At 39.7% G+C, this 18,044-nt stretch overlaps 1 protein-coding gene and 1 long non-coding RNA gene across 4 annotated transcripts; both read right to left on the reverse strand.

Annotated features, from left to right (window-relative positions):
* Positions 1 to 6,147: 6,147 nt before the first annotated feature.
* Positions 6,148 to 9,893, reverse strand: LOC141608875 (uncharacterized). 3 transcript variants are annotated; one of them, XR_012527033.1, is made up of 11 exons: positions 9,858 to 9,893; positions 9,511 to 9,718; positions 8,961 to 9,056; positions 8,525 to 8,595; positions 8,349 to 8,429; positions 8,202 to 8,245; positions 7,727 to 7,793; positions 7,519 to 7,604; positions 7,112 to 7,294; positions 6,808 to 6,911; positions 6,148 to 6,654 (listed from the first exon to the last, which is right to left on the reverse strand). It is a non-coding gene; the product is annotated as an uncharacterized LOC141608875 (long non-coding RNA). The 3 variants fall into 3 exon arrangements; XR_012527032.1 differs by having other exon boundaries at positions 6,150 to 6,654; positions 9,511 to 9,887; XR_012527034.1 differs by having other exon boundaries at positions 6,151 to 6,561; positions 9,511 to 9,887.
* Positions 9,894 to 12,886: 2,993 nt separating this feature from the next.
* Positions 12,887 to 16,200, reverse strand: LOC141605364 (heat shock cognate 70 kDa protein-like). Its single transcript, XM_074424086.1, has 2 exons — positions 15,872 to 16,200; positions 12,887 to 14,758 (listed from the first exon to the last, which is right to left on the reverse strand). Exons 1-2 carry the CDS (start codon positions 16,086 to 16,088, stop codon positions 13,113 to 13,115), a joined length of 1,863 nt encoding a protein of 620 aa, XP_074280187.1. The 5' UTR covers positions 16,089 to 16,200; the 3' UTR covers positions 12,887 to 13,112.
* Positions 16,201 to 18,044: the final 1,844 nt, after the last annotated feature.

Raw genomic sequence — 18,044 nt, forward strand, 5'->3', positions numbered from 1 at the left:
ACAATTTTATTCCGACAACGGGGGGGGAATATAAAAAGCTAAACCCAACTCTACTAGATGCTGGCATTAACCACCTCACTTCACCCCCTCACACACCCGAGCACAATGGTTTTGCCGAAAGACGCCATCGCCATGTTGTTGAAACGGGACTTGCTCTTCTCACCCATGCCCAAATGCCGAATAAGTTCTGGCCCTATGCTTTTGCTACTGCTACTTACTTAATAAACCGTCTCCCAACCACCACGTTACAAAAAAACACTCCGTATCAACTTCTATTTGGTCAAAACCCGAACTACAGCAAACTACGACCTTTTGGATGCCTCTGCTACCCATGGCTCAAACCATATACAACCCATAAACTCGACCCAAAATCGACTCCATGTATCTTTGTAGGTTATTCAAGTACTCAAAGTGCATATTTATGCTTTGAACCCGTCACCCAAAAACTATATACCTCTCGCCATGTCCGCTTTGTTGAAAACGTCTTTCCCTACACCCAACTCGCCAATACCCCTGCCACGCCTATTCCCTCTCCTGACCAGTGGTGCGATCTCACCTTACCTCTACTTGATCCGGCCTTACCCATTCCCCCCACTCCTGCCGACCCATCAGCCACTGCCACACCCGACCCGAACCCATCACCCACAACCAGACCTCCACCCGACTCTTCGCAGCATCCACAAACCTCGCCTATCTCTCCTTCTCCTACCCGCACCCACTCCGCCTCCACTACCCTACCCCCAGAACCTCACACCACCTCACCCATTCCCTCTCCGCCACATCCGCCACCCCCGCCTCCACCCCCTCGTGCCATCACCAGACTATCCAACAACATTATAAAGCCAAACCCTAAGTATGCTCAACAACCACCAGCTAAAACAAAACCCGTTAGAACCAAAACCACCCATCTTGCTACTGTTCCCACACCACATGTAACCCCTACCACAACCAAACAAGCTCTTGTTGATCCACGATGGCGCACCGCCATGATTGATGAGCACCAAGCCCTTCTTCGCAACCAAACCTGGTCTCTTGTCCCTAGCTCCCAAGCCCAAAACGTTGTTGGTTGCAAATGGGTTTATCGCGTGAAATACAATCCGGATGGTTCATTAAAACAGTATAAGGCGAGACTCGTCGCCAAGGGCTTTCATCAGCGCCCCGGTGTCGATTACTCGGAAACATTCAGTCCTGTGATTAAACCTGCCACAATTCGTCTTGTTTTGTCCATCGCTGTAGCACACAAATGGACTCTCCACCAACTCGATGTAAACAACGCTTTCCTTCAAGGTAAGCTCACTGATTCAGTTTTCATGACCCAACCACCGGAGTTTATAGACACGGATAACCCCGACCATGTTTGTCACCTTCACAAAGCCATCTACGGCTTAAAACAGGCCCCATGAGCCTGGTACACCGAGCTCAAAACATACCTTCTTCGCTTACAGTTTACAAACTCCGTGTCTGACCCGTCCCTATTTATTTTAAAAACTTTGCCAACAACATTAGTTGTCCTTGTCTATGTCGATGACATAGTCATCACCGGACCCAACCCGACACATATCCGAACCTTTATTGATGAACTCTCACGTAAGTTCTCTCTAAAGGACCTCGGTCCACTGTCATTCTTTCTTGGTGTTGAGGTAACCCCGACCAAACACGGTCTTCACCTTAACCAAACCAAATACATTTCCGACTTACTTCACAAATTTAATATGCATGAGTCCAAACCTGCCACCACACCCATGCTCGCACACCCACCTCTTACGAAAGAACAGCATAATCCTGTTGACAATATAAATGACTACAGGGCAATAGTTGGCAGTCTCCAATATTTGTCTCTTACTCACCCCGATATTGCTTTCCCTGTCAATAAGCTTGCTCAATTTTTAACCCACCCAACCACCACACACTGGCACGCTCTCAAACGTGTCTTACGCTACCTTAATGGTACACTTCATCTTGGTATTCATCTTCATCACTCAACTCCTCTTCACCTCCATGCTTACTGTGACGCGGACTTTGCTGGAGACTCCACGGATTATCTATCCACAACCGGGTTTATCGTTTATTATGGCAAAAATCCCATATCCTGGTCTTCGAAAAAACAGCGAGCATTATCTTGCTCAACCACCGAGGCTGAATTTCGAGCTGTTGCTACTGTCTCAACGGAACTATTGTGGCTTGTATCCCTGTTACAAGAACTTGGCATTTCTCACCCTTCGTCGCCAGTTATTTATTGTGATAATCTATCTGCGACTCACTATTCTACTAACCCTGGTATTCCATTCGAGAATGAAACACTTGGCTATTTCGTTTCATTTTGTCAAAGAACAAGTTCGGAAAGGATTACTTCGTATTCAACATATTAACGGTTCCGATCAGTTAGCCGACACATTGACCAAACCGCTGCACAAGTCCAGGTTCCTTGATCTTTCCTCCAAGATTGGTCTCCGTCTCCGACCGTCCATCTTGCGGGGGAGTGTTGAACAAACAACAGCCTAGCTTCCACTACAGCAAACCAACAGCCTAGCTTTCCACTACAGCAAAACAAAAGCTTAGCTTTCCTCCTGTAAACCAGCTTCTTGTTTTAAGCTTTTATTATTTTAGTTATTCTTTAGCACATGTATTAGGTGTTTGTTCCATAATTAATAGTAACCTAGCTTTAGTCAATTGTATATATAAATATGTAACCTGTACATCAGTTTTATTATCAATACACATTCAATTTCTATAAACCTCTCTTATTATCTTATATTAATGACATAAGGGAGATTTGATCGAACCAAACAAATTATGCTGCTGGTTTATTTTTGAATCTTCAGTTCATTTTTCGGTAATCATAGTTGTATAAAACAAATTATGAGGATTCCTAATCAATGAGAAGATCAAGCATTATCTTCCTTTAGATATGCTTCACTAACGATTCAATCCTCAAATTTGTTAAATATTGTCGTCCTGGTTATATGTTTATCTCATTAGTTAAAAATACGGTTTTCAGTTGTTGTCGATTGGTTTTAGTTAAATATTGTATACGGATTATTGAGTTTGCCTGACTGAACAAAATGACCTTGTTCGGCTCCATTAACAAAATATCAATGATGAGTACGAGTAATACTTGAAACTGGAATAAGTACATAGTAATTCAGAAAAAAAAAAAATAACAATATATTAAAAATTATTGAAATAAATTTAAATATAAATCGTAAATAATACTAACTTAAATACTACTACGACATAATATTAACTAGATGGGGATGGAGCTCCGCAAGGTTATACGGGCAAGAATCCGTCACTGGCTTCCGTTGTCAGAAGGGGTAGAAGGCGAAGATGGAGCCTGGCTCGAGAATGGGAATGGGAATGGGTGTGGAAATCGATGGGGAAAGTGTGGATGTACGTGAAAGTGATGTGGGAATAGAGGATGATGGTGTTCATGGAACGGGAATCCGTGGAATGGGAACGAGATTTTCTCATCAGGGATTTGATAATTGTCGTTGTTGTCGGAAGGGGTAGAAGGGGAAGACGGAGACTGGCTTGGGAATGGGAACGGATGTGGAAATCGATGGGGAAAGTGTGGATGTGGTAGATAGTAGTGATGGGGGATGTATGGGTGATGATGGTATCCATGGAATGGGATTCCGTGGAACGGGAAGTGGATTTTCTCGTCATTCGTATCAGCAGAGGCGGAATATTGACCTTGAGCAAAAGCGATGGTGAAGAGTAGAGGTAGAAAGACGAGAACTCCCTTCATCATGTTGTTGTAGAAGCTAATTCTCAATTCTGATTTAATTGATCGGATGGTTTAATTTGTGAGATATTGAAGGGGATTACGAGGTATTTATACTTATGAATCGGAGTTTTTCAGATAACATCGAACTCTTGATAAAATAATCTTGAAAAACTCGATTCCTAACATAATAAGGTGAGTTTAGAGGTAATAAGAAACAGTTTGTGTCCTAATGTAAAACTGTAACTTTGTTCTACCGATCATCGTACCGGTTTGTCAAATTCTAATGATACACTGATATAATTGTAATTCTACTTTCAGGACTTTATTTGATCGATCAATTCGAGTCACAAGAAAAAGATACAGGGTATCGAGTACAGAGCTGGAATCCTAGTCCTAATTATGGTTGAATAAGGTTAAGGACAGTAATAACTTAATTTGTAATGTTTTTTTTTTTGGCAGCTGTAAATAAAGGTTCAAACTTAAATAAAAACGACACTCATGACCCTCTTAGCGAGGTCATGAGCCGCCTTATTAAAACGCCTAGGAGTAAAAGAAAAACACAGACAATGAAAGAAAGGAAACAAAAGCCGCATATCATCCAAGAGTCCTTTCGTGAGATGATGCTCCATCTCCACTCCTGCTAGCTGATGAATCAATTCGATGTTATCTAAAAAATCTTAATTTGTAATGTTACTTATTATGACTCATGCCCGAGTTCGAAATTCGGTTAGTATCGAAACTGTAGTATGGAAAAATTGCATGATTTATCTCGTCTGATTGCCTTAATGCCGTTCGGGTTGTGTAATGCATCTCTAGATAATGCTGCTAATATTGTCTTAAATTGTAGGGAATTATTAAAGGCCTCACCTCTTTTGAAGATAACTTTTGAACCTCGTGCCGTTGTTGAGATACTTCTTTTGCTAAAGGGATTTTTTGGTGGGAAAATATCCCCACCTTTCTTTTAGACCTTTGTATTATTGACTTAGTGGGTTGTACCGAGCTTTCCTCTTTTTCCAAAGCAAAGCAAAGCATGTAATGCGAGATAGAGCAGTAACACTGAAAAGATAAGGAAATCAGAAAATTTATCCGGTTTCGTAGTGATGTGGTATGAGAGCCACTGTTTTAAAAACTATTTCGGTACGACCGTGGTGGCGATCAGCAATTATCGGTATTACATGAGCTAATTTGAACTGAACTAAACTTAATAGAGTTGAAGTGAATTGAACTGAACTTAATAGAGCTGAACTGAACTTATAAAAACTGAAATTAAGTCCAAAAGATGATGGCCCTAGCGTACTTCAGAATTTCCCAACCAACAAAAACTGTACTTTTACTAGAACAGTTAGCTTTTCTACTTCACCAATCACTGGCTAGGAATTTAGACTTGACAAAAGTAACCCGATTCGGTTAACCCGATCCGATATCCGAAGTGACCCAAAAACCCGAATTGATCCGAACCGACCCGAACTTTCTTGACCCGTAACTGGCCCGATCCGAAAATGACCCGATCCGAAACTACCAAATCCGAAAATGACCCGACAAAATATAACTCTAATTGAACCGAAAAGACTTGAAATGACTATTTCCCTATTTTTTATTGACCCGAAAATGACCCGATAAAATATAACTCTAATTGAACCGAAAAGACTTGAAATGGCTATTTCCCTATTTTTTATTGACCCGAGAGCCGAAACAGACCCGATCAACAAACCCGAAATAGACCCAAAACCCGAAATAACCAGTTCAAACCCGAATTAACCTGAAATCAATGAGAGACCCGAACAAACCCGACCCAAACCCGATCCGTTGACCCGTTTTGCCAGGTCTAGCTAGGATCCATGAGCATTTAGATTAACTGGAAATGAATTGTTCTAACTTAACTGGAGGTCTCGTGTTCGAGCCTTACAAAAATAGTGACGGATTCATGAAGACATTGAACGCTTGATTTTTGGCAGCTGCACCAACAAGCCTCACGGTTTTGGAGAAAGCAACGCAAGAAGGCGTCATATGGGTTACATTAGTCATTGGTGCTGATTTCAACACGGTTATGCTGCTATGCTCTAACACACATCCCGAGATCGACTCCTATGGCTGGGGAGTTCTCTGCCTTTCTCGCCATGTTCAGCAAGGAAATCTGGAGCGTGTTCTAGATTTATTCAAACGTGATAATAACACATTGTGTAGGATCTCTCAACTTCTTCTTAAGCTTTTGTTATTTACTAGTTGTTGCGCCGCGCCCTCCCGGGCGCGGAGCCCCAATTTGATTAACCGCTGACATGAGACCAACAGGATTTCCGTATAGGTAACGTGTGCCTAGCCTTAGAATTGCATGTTAATTACTTTACCAAGTTGGCCCCTACCATTTAACAGACACATCGGCATGCGTCAGCGTTACATTGCTGATCTTGGGCAGGCAAAACCCTAGACTATAGCAGGGTCACAAATCTGGGAGTAGTGTGCAACAACGGAAAAACATAATAAAGGCAAGAATGATACAGTCTAGATAGGATTCAGACGGGACAAAGTGACGAATACATGTAAGGAGTAAAACATAGTTTTGTAGGAAAGAGAGACACTTTTACACAAAATGTAGGGCTTTGTATAGTAGTAATACGTTACTAATCTTCCGCTCCATCCAGAAATTAGTTGTTTGTTTTTCCGCTATTCCAGATTACGCGCAACTGTTTCCAGGCCACCTAACCCAAAAGTTTTCCTTTTTATACTTGAAAGTGTGCACCGGTTGCAATAGTGTACCAAAAGTTATCAAAATAGCCCTTGGACTATTTGGTGTAGATTAGAGAGACTTGTTGGAGCACCCACTTCAGCTGACAAACCTGCAGCTTATGGTTATCACCCACAATTAGAGGTCGTTGATTGACACCCAAGGAAAATGTGCACTCACGATAGTTCAATACAAACTCGTTTCGCTGCAACAATGACATGAGTTGTGATTTTGTGAGCTTAAGTCTCACTTTATCATAATTCTCAACCAGAATTCTCTAAGTATTGAACAACTTTTCATGATTATGCAGGTCATATAAAGATTTTCGTAAAAAAATATAGATCCACTCATGTCATACCTTCCCACGGCACCCAGAACTATGGTTGTATCAGAGCAGCCATATATGGTGGCATATTTCAAGGGTGCTAAAACGTAAATCACGGACTCATGGCAATTTAAAACCTGCATTCAGAAGTTTGACTAAATTATACATACTCCGAAGCCCAAAGAGTAACGGGCATGCAAAAACAAAAAAAATCTAAGGCTGCACATTTAATTAAATCTAATTCAGATTCCTCTCTGAGGCTGCACATGTAATTAAATCGTAAGCACAAACAAAACAAATAAGGCGCAAGTCTATTAAGCATGAGCGAGTTCCGTACTTGGATAAAATTCCCGGCTTGGCATTCCACAAATAAGGTTTCTGAGACCAGCTAAGTGGTATTAAACCCCAGTTCTGGACAGCGAAACTAATTTGGTAAGGTGCGTATCTTTGGGACCTCAATTTGGAATTCCTTTGGGAGGACCGCATATGCAAGCACCGGAATTGAAATAGCTTTTCCGAACTACACAAACATATATAACCCTATTTAGAACCCAAAACAACAACAACCAGGAAAGCGAATACCTCGAAACCAACAATAAATGGATAGGCAAATCGCTTACCCTTTACATTTAGAATTGGGGTCCTTGCTCTTTTAATCCGCTCGTATCACTCAATTATTATAAAATTCACAGCAAGATCTCTCTCACACACACACTATCCAATCAAAATAAATGAAATACTTACCTCCCTCGTCATGTCCCGGTGATGTCCCCATAGCACATCATCACTATTGGTTCCAAACCTTGAAAAAGTGAGAATCGCTTGTCATACTGCACCAATCAGAGTGAGAATCACAGCCGTCATCATCAACTGAAGAAGCTAAAGTGAATAAGAAAGCTAACAAATTCTTGGTAGTAAAAAACAATCGACAAAGAAACTGAAGAAGCCTCACCAGCATTGGTTCCCAACCCTCAAAAAGTGAGAATCGTCTTTTATGCCGCACCAATCAAAGTGAGGAGCTGACATCATAAACTGAAGAAGCTAAGGTGAAGAAGTAAAGAAAATAAGCTTACAAATCCTAACTGGTAAAAAACAATGGACAAAGAAATTGAAGAAGCTAGATCATAATGATCGGATCATTACACAACTGTTGGCATTCATTGTAAAAAATCCTAGGAATCAAGAACATAAAGAATAGCAATTATGAAACGGAAAAAAGAAATTATAAAAATGGTATTCCTGGGATCATTTACTCCCGTTTCACTCTACCTTGATTAAACCCACAATAAAGAATCATTACACAACTGCTGGCATTCATTGTAAAAAATCCTAGGAATCAAGAACATAAAGGATAGCAATTATGAAACTGAAAAAAAAAAATTAAAAAAATGGTAATCCTGGGATCATTTACTCTCGTTTCACTCTACCTTGATTAAACCCACAATAATCCACAAGTTATATTGACAATCACCTGAAATCAAAACGCAAAAAACAACGAAATAATCACATAAGCTAAAAGATGGCAATAACCAACGAAAATAAGGAAAAAAATAAACAAGCTAAGGATCGCATACATTAACAACCCAACACAGACAGCAAGGTGGTTGAATACACCACAGGTCAGTAGGTGCCGAGAGCTTGGACACTATGACTTCCTGAACGTAGAATAGCACAGCTGTAAACGTCTATAAACGTATTCTGAAGAAGTTGAGTCAAAAGTAATAGGAAAGCAAACTAAAGGACCGCATACATTAACAACCCAACACAGTCAGCCGGGGAGACAAATACACCACATGTCAGCAGGCGCCACACCACGAGTACCTGAACGTACAATAACAGATTAGGACGACCACTGAGCAGCAGGTTAAGATAAAATGACCGCATTGCGAACTTAATTGGTCAGCCATAATAGCTTCCCCAAGGGACAACTACCAATGAGTACACAACAATGGAAAAAATGTGCCCCAAGATGCAATCTACATGACCATGTCAGGCAGATCCGAACCCAAACCAGCCAAGGACAATAAAAAAGGTACAGTTGTGAACTTATTAAAAACTCATTCAGTGATACAGTCGAATTATAGGTCGGCACACTCAACACCCCCAAAAGCACCAGCACAAAAGTATTGATCACACACAACAACATTGCCACAAAAGAAAAATAGTAATAGAGAAGATAATAATACCAGAAGTAGTAATAAGCAAGATAGTGGACTTGGTCCTTGAGATGAACAAGCACCGAAGTTGTTGCCCACTATCTCTGGCAGAGGCCGCTTCATTCCCTGCATTAATCGAGGTACCGTTAGCAACATACAAACCTATTTAATCTAACATTTTGTCTACAATGCTCAACCTGGTGACCACAATTCTGTTATCTAATATAGTCAATTGGGTGTGAGCTGATGATTAGCATTAATCACACACTTTATTTTGAAATCCAAACAACAGAAATTACAATTATAGCATATCAAAAAGTTATTTATGGGCAGATAAATAAATTTCTACTTATGGGCAGGCAATTAAATCCCTTAATTTATAAGTCAATAAAATTGAATCAATCACTAATCTAAGACAACTAATCCAGAATCAAAATGGTTTACTAAATCAACAAGATTTAGTCCCTCCGTCCAAATCATTTATTTATCCTTTGTAACGGTATTTTAATCAAAGGTAAACAAATGACGGGAACATATATGGTAGATCTGCATGAAAGAAAGTAGTTAAAAGGAAGGTTACCTTGCGATAAGTGGTACCATCAGGCTCAACAATGTTTAGGGAGATTATAGTTTCCTTGAGCTCTTAAACCAGCAAATATTTAGCAGTAATAGCTCGTCTTCGTCTTACTCTAGTACAATTATTCTCCCTTTCTCTCCAAGAAGGCTTCCTTCTCGACGCAGAAGTAGCAGCAGCACTACCGCCTCCGCCTCAGCTGGTGGCTCCATCGCTGGCCATCAAGTAATAAGGGAGGGAATAGAAAGCACGAGGTGTGTGTTGTAATAATAATAAGCAATAATAACACTACATATGCTTTAACTCATCGGTAAAAAAAATGGGTCAAATCAAAAGCTAATTAGAAGCCATACCTTCGAAGACAGGGCTGTTACCGAGCTCCTAACCCTAAACGAAAAACAATGACAAATTCAGTAATAATAATAACAACAAAAATAACAACAATAATAACGGAACGCACAATCGCTCATAAGCAGTAAATACCTTTGAGCTCCTAAACCCTAAACAAACTACGAAAACAAATCGCATACAGAACCAATAATAACATCTGAATACTATAACAATAATAACAAAGAAATAAAATTGAATTAAAGAACAAAAATGGGATAAAGAGTAAATACCTTTGAGACAGGATGAGAGATTGCTAGGTTGTGCTGAGGGGAGTTGTACAGAGGAGTGAAAATGGAGAGACGGATGAGAATGAGCGGATATGAGCGATGGAAAGAATGGGAAAAAGGTATGGTTGTAAATAAAAGAGAAATGGAGAGATGAGATCTAAAGGGGGAGATCAATGGCTGGGAAGGAACTTGGTTCGGTACTATTCATTGCTACAGTACACCCCAAGTTCCCCCTTTTTAAGAAGTAAGGATATAGACTTGGCAAACGAACCAATTTGTGTCGTATTTGAAGAGTTATGGATTCTTAGTACCTAAGAGGGGGAGGGGGTGAATTATGTACTGTTTTAAAAAATTTAACTAAACTTAATTGATTTAAGTTAGTCAAATGAAATGATATCTCAAGTATCTAACAAACACCCCTTTTAAATGAAAGTTAAAAGGCGTATTGTTGAACTGACTAAAGCAACAGTGAGACAGACTGTTACTAGTTGGCTTTGCAAATGTTGTAAGCAATAGACCAAACCGACAGTATCGCAGACTGTTGTGCTTAAGAACAATAAATGAGTTTAACTGAAAATTTAAACTTAATCTTTATTGTTTAAAGTAAGTTGATTGACAATATGAATGTTAAATGGATACATCAAATAAATTGAATGATTAAGAGTGTATCACGATTGCCAAAGTAAGTTGTTGAAATCAGGAAGCGACAGTTGTTCTGACTGTTACTTGTTTGTCTTAACAAGTGAAGTAAAAGCTACTGACCGAAATACTTGATTTGACTTTTGCTAGCTAAAACGTTAATGAAGAACAAATAAAATAAATTGCAGCGGAATTAAAAGCGAAGTGAGATCAACACAACGATTTTTGAATTGGTTCGGCCAACACTCTAAGGGCCTACGTCCAATCTTCTTTTATTGATAAGTGAAGTGATCTACTCCGACTACTTAAGACACTTACAATAAAAAGACCAACAACCTACTCCGGTTGCAACACGAGTTCTAAGACTACTCGGTCTTATGAACTCGACACTCTAACTAGAATGTTTACAAGACCAAGTTTCCTCAAACTGATTCTTTAAAAGAATTGAGAAGGACAACTTATTGGTACAAACGATTCTAGATGAGAGAGTACAATACTATGAAGTAACAGTGATTTCGACTTACACACTTGAAGACTTAGAAGATTTTTTGCAAACAAAATTTCGAGTTCTTAAAAACTGATTTTGCAAAAACACGTTGATTTCTCTGGAAAAGTCTTACTTTCAAAGTGAAGAGAAGGGTTCCTTTTATAGAGCAAGCACACAAGACAAGGCAAGTTAGGGTTTGTGAGTCAAAACATTTGAAAAGAAACAAAGACTTTAACTTTCCCATGTTTGCACCAAAATGGTTTGTTTCTAAAAGTCACAAAGGAGAAAAGGAGTCTTGGAAGTAACCTTAGAGGGTATTTCTATTTTCAGAAACAAGGGGAAGAATCCTTTCAAAACAAAACAAATCTTGAGAAGAAATGAAAAAAAGCAAACCTTCTTTTACCAAAGCCAAAGTAAGTTTTAGCACATTTGAGGAAAACTTTTGAACTAGTGATTAGTATCCTTTTTCAAAGACCACCTTTCAAATATTTCAAACTTAAAACTCTATTTTAAATCTGATGAACAAAAGCCCATTTTAATAAGAGTGAAATATTCACGATGAAAGACTTGCTTCAAGTGTGACGGGTCAAACGTGACAGTCAGACACACTGTTACTGTTACATGTATTTTACCCTTTCATCCTTACATAGGTTGACAAACGACTCTAAATCTTGGGTAACAAATTATCAACCATTCTTGACTTTGATATTGATTAATTCTTGCTCGACGAGGTTGCATTATTCATGAAATGGTACACTTAGAAACACAATTAAATTGGGCATGTCATCATCAACAAATATGTCCTAACAGTATTTATGTTATCTGACACCCAATTCATGAACTTTTTTTTTATTTAAGTAACTGGGAACCAAATTGCTTCTCCTATTTGACATCAGCTCAACTCCTTAGTTTTCATTTTTCAATAACGCAAATCGTCACTTTTACGATCCTCAATCCTCAATATTTGTACCTTAGTGATGTTTAATTGCGAGGGTAACAAGGGTGTAGTTTGCCCTAACATTATGTAATTGCATCCTTTATTTACTGTTGCAAAAAAAAAAAAAAAAAAAAAAAAAATTCCAACCAAATTAGTCACTTATTTGTAGGAAGGTAAATTATAAACATTCAATCCAACTAATTTACCAACCTGATTTACCGGTAAATCTGACTAACCTGTTAAGAACTCTTTCTAAAGTGAAAACTTTTACTAAAACATTAACTACTCTTTCTTATGAATTAAAACATTAGTATCTTAATAATTGAGCTTTGAGCTTTTAATGCTTTTTCTTTAATAAACGAGTTTTTTGGGATAGAGAGTACGGAAAGCAAAAGAAAGAGCACCCAATTACGAAGACAAAACACTAAATTTTGTTCTCCGTTATTGGAGAGCACCGACAAGCTAAGAGCTCTCATGGTACATATTCGTATATCAACTACTCTCCTCATTTCACTTTTATCTGCGTCCTTTCCATTCGAATGATTTAAGCAAGAATGATAAATTGAACTCCGCCCTATGAATTAAGAGACTGAAGACAGTAATGTTGCACCAGTACACTAACTTACCAAAAGGCGGTCTCCCAAGATTGCTTAGCAAATTGATAACGGACGCTCCGTAAATCATTTCTTCAATCAGCATATATTACTATCTTAGCAATTTTGTCATCATGATTGAGGCTAAGACACATACATACATCTCTCAAAACCAAGTCTTAGGCACAAACAAAAACAACAGAAGAAACCAATCGTCTTGACGAGAAAACTAATAAAATTGAAACTGTAAATAAACAAGGGGAAACTATCCAAGCTAAATTCTCATCAATTTCGCCAAAATATCTCCTTACGATTAGCATTACTAGAGCCACAACCTACGGGTGCGTCTTAGGCATGAGAGGTTCACAAATGTCCTTAAGCTCTTCCAACTTGTTCTCAAACATGAGGCAATTATTGAGTTCACAATTCCATTCGAGCCATTGAATTGTCTGCTCAACTGCATCCTGTACTTTCTTCTTGTCCTCAAATCCCATCTCTCCGTCATCATCCTTCACGATGCCCCAAACATTGTTCACAAAGTTCTCTAACTTAGCCTTGGCAGTCTTTACCTTCTTTAAATCCATATCGTCTGCCATGTATTTCTTAGCCTCCTCTACCATCCTATCAATCTCCCCCTTTGAAAACCTCCCACTGTGTTTGGTGATGGTTATCTGATTTGTAACGCCAGAGGTTTTCTCCCTTGATGTCACAGTCAAGATGCCATTAGCATCAATCTCAAAACAATCTGTTATGCTAGTTACACCTTTGGGGGCTTGGGTAATGCCATCAAGCTCAAATCTACCCAAGAGATTGTTTTCAATGGCAATTGTTCTCTCACCCTCATACACAGAAATTGAAACCCCGGTCTGGTAATCGTAGACAGTCGTAAAGTTCCTCTCCATCTTTGCCGGGATTGGCGTGTTCCTTGGGATCACAACACTCATCCCACCACCACGAACCTCCACACCAAGAGATAACGGAGTCACATCCACAAGCATAACATGTTGGTTGTGTCTTACACCAGTTAAGACAGCTGCATGAATGGCTGCCCCATAAGCAACAGCCTCATCTGGATTCAGGCTTTTACAAAGCGCCTTCCCATTGAAGAAGTTCTGCAACAACTCTTGAACCTTAAGAATACGAGTCGACCCACCAACAAGAACGACTTCATCAATATCACTCTTCTCTATCTTGGCATCCCTTAAACAACATTCAACAGGTTTCAAACAATCCTTAAATAGATCCATGTTCAGTTTTTCAAATCTAGCACGGGAGATAACAGAAGAGAAATCAATGCCTTCATAAAGGCAATCAATTTCGATTTTCGTCTCAGTCGATGATGAAAGAGTCCTCTTTGCCCTCTCACAAGCAGCCCTCAATCTCCCAAGGGCCCGAGGATTATCATTGATATCCTTATTGTGCTTTGACTTGAATACGGCCACAAAATGGTTCACCAATCTGTTGTCAAAATCCCCTCCACCAAGGTGAGTATCACCACTTATGGCTTTAACTTCAAACAAATCCTTACCAAGAGTCACCAAGGAGACATCAAAAGTCCCACCACCGAGATCAAACACCATCACATTCCTTTTAACTGCATTCCTCTCACCATCCTTGTTCTCAAGACCATATGCAATTGCTGCAGCTGTCGGTTCGTTTATGATTCGTATCACATTGAGCCCAGCAATGATCCCCGCATCTTTAGTTGCTTGGCGTTGAGAATCATTGAAGTAGGCAGGAACAGTGATAACAGCATCCTTAACTTCAGACCCAAGGTATGCCTCTGCAGTCTCTTTCATCTTCATGAGCACCATGGCTGATATCTCCTCTGCAGAAAAGTGCTTCTTATCACCCTTATAAGTGACCACAATCATAGGCTTGTTGTCCTTCAAAGGACAAGAAAGAACCTTAAAAGGCCAGAGTTTCAAGTCACTTTGCACTACTTGATCAGTGAATCGTCTACCAATTAGCCTCTTTGTATCTGCCATTGATAAATAATGAGTAATGAAATAGGGGTGAGAACAGAAGGTAAATGGTTCCTATTGAAGTGACTAAACATAACAAATCCATATGCATTCTTACTCAAGCAATTGAGAGAAAATCAAGAATAATTTAACGGAAGAAGAAGTTAATTATTGCTAAATTCACTAATCACAACTGCAACTTATTTTCATGTCTTGTGAAAAGATAAGAAAGAGATATTAGAAACATTCACAATTTTTTTATTCCAGCCAAAAGGTTTTTATTCCAAATGGTCTAACGGTTTTCAACAAAAAATCGGAAGCACAACTTCAACAATCAACAGACACAAAGGGCTACAAACTTCTGAAATATTGTGTATCTCCCAAAAGCATATTCATCATCAGTGGTTTTTATTCCAAGTGCTCATGGGTACTTGGGTAGCATACTTCAACTTGGTTTAACAGCACCAAGAAAATAATTCAGTTTGGTTTAATACGAGTCATACTTATTTGGAATGCTAGAACTGTTTACTCATTGTTACACGTACATGACCGTATGATGACTAATAGGGAGCAAATGATTAAACAAATCAAGCATTCATTGATAAGATTAATGGTTGAAAATCTAATGTATAATCAAACCAAACCAAATCTAACTGACTGCAATCGAACATCACTAAAAACTAGCTAGATCGGTTGAGTCTTTTACATGTGTTATTCTTGGAAATAAAAAGACTCGATGGTTATTTTGGCAAATAGGAACAAACAGTTATGTTGCAAAAATCCCAAAATGGGCGTCAGTCAATCTTTCTGAAAGATCGGAACAACAAAAATCCTATATTCCGGCATTCCGATTCTCTATCAAACTAACAAGCCGTGAAAGAATTACTTCCACTAAACTAAACTAATGAACTTAATTCCAGTATAATAAGTAATCAATTGCACAAAAAAACCAAATAAGAACATGGACTATATATACTTGTAAATCGAATCATAAACCCTAACACAAAAACCCCAAATAAGAACTACTTCAACAAGACCAGGAATAACCGATAATCAAAACGGAAGCCGAATATTATAAAAAAATTTAGTAATGTTATCATCAAAGCACAGAGAGAGAGAGGGGGAAGAACCATAAATAGTGTTAGTAGGGTTGATGGATATTTGATTCTTGGCAGCTTCACCAACAAGCCTTTCATTTTGGGAGAAAGACACACAAGACGGCGTCGTTCTATTGCCCTGGTCGTTGGTAATGATTTCAACACGGTCATGCTGCCATACTCCCACACATGAGTACGTCGTCCCGAGATCAATTCCTATCGCCGGACTTCCTCTGCCTTTTCCCGCCATTTTCAGCGATTAGTTCTCGTTTATGAGAGAGAGTGACTTGGTGAGTATAATCTAGGGTGTCTATTACAGTAATAGTCCTATACTCCTATGTATGCGGGGTATAGATTAGTCCTTTGTGCAAAGTTAGACCCGTGGAGATGGCAAGTCTAACCCAATCCAAAGCTCGGCAAATAATACCCCCTCCTATTCAATTTTTCACGTTACTTTTTGAGTAGTTTTTAAAGATAAATAAGATTTGTGCTGGAAAAGGTAAGAAATGAAAAGTAAGAGAGAATATGTGGGGTCATAAGTCGTAAGAACCACAAATTATTGACTAATAAGGAAAGTGGAAGATCTTAGTAATTTTTCGTCGTTTTAGGAAATGTGGAAGATGTTAAAGAATAGGAGGTATTGTGCGAAAGCGTGAATACCTCGTGTTGGACCTATGTTGCACCGTGTCCAGTGTCCATAATAGTACGATATTGTTCACTTTGGGCCAAGCCCTCACGGATTTACACTTAAGCTCCTTTCCAAAAGGCCTCGTACTATTATATTTTGTAAACACTTATAAAGATGATCTTCCATCTTTATTCTACCGATAGACATGAGTTTTCACCCTATCAATCCTCCCCTCAAACCAAGGACCATCATCTTTGACTTGGGCCTTGACCTCTACGGGAGAATTTCCCACACCTATAACTAGACCTGGCAAAAACAACCCGACCCTATTGACCCGACCCGAAAAGGCTGACCCGAGACCCGAAGTGACCCGAACTATATCACCCGAATGTGACTCGAAACCCGAATTAACCCGACCCGACACGAACATGACCCGAGCTATCTTGACCCGTAACGACCCGATCCGAAACCACAAACCCGAAAATGACTCGACAAAATATAACTCTAATTGAACCAAAAGGACTTGAAATGGCTATTTCTATATTATTCATTGACCCGAAAATGATCCGACTCGAAACAACATGACCCGCTTGACGCGAAAAAGACCCGGCCAACAAACCCAAAACAGACCCGAAATCCGAAATGACCCGTCCCGACCCGAATTAACCTAAAATCAATGAGAGACCCGAACTGATCTGACCCGAACCCGACCCCTTGACCCGTTTTGTCAGGTCTACCTACAACCCTAACTTCTAGACACCCGAAACATCACAAGTCTTGATAACCTCCCCTTAGCCGACACACCATGCTACCACGAGCCATGTCTTGCATGCACCCCATGTCACCGCCTGGTCAAGTGAGTCCTTCCACATGCTCCTGAGCCTGCATGTCCATGTGCCTTTCTTGAGAATTTGCTACACATGCATATCGAACATCCTCTGCATCCAATATACCCTCGACCGGGTCCGCCACTTCAGAATTTCTAGAATACAAACGGTATCTGGCATCCAACCTGGAAATGACCCACCAGACTTGTGGCACCCAACCTGATAAGGGTTCACCTAATCAACAGTTATAGTACACAAATGGTCTTTGTCCCTACAAGACCTATGGCGCCTTTCGTCCATTTAATTCTAGTCCGGGCTTGCTTAAGGACTCACCCGAACTAGGAGTTCCATGCCTTACAGTGTACAACTTCAAGTCTTGGGCCTACTGATGCATCCTCGTGTCTAGCCCAAGTCGAACCTGACTCTGATACCACTTGTTGTGTGGAAGCGTGAATACCTCGTGTTGGGCCTATGCTGCACCGTGTCCAGTGTCCATAATAGTACGATATTGTCCGTTTTGTGTCAAGCCCTCACGGATTTACTCTTGGGCTTCTTTCTAAAAGGCCTCGTACTATTATATTTTGTAGACACTTATAAATATGATCTTCCATCTTTATTCTACCGATGTGAGACATGAGTTTGCACCCTAATAAGAGGGAGTAGGACTTTAAAATATTGTGACCCGAAACTCTACCGAATGATGACTCGTAATCTGATTAAGGGTCACTACTACAAATCCAGGCAACTACAA

This window comes from Silene latifolia, chromosome 10 (assembly GCF_048544455.1).
Source record: "Silene latifolia isolate original U9 population chromosome 10, ASM4854445v1, whole genome shotgun sequence".
Taxonomy (NCBI): Eukaryota; Viridiplantae; Streptophyta; class Magnoliopsida; order Caryophyllales; family Caryophyllaceae; genus Silene; species Silene latifolia.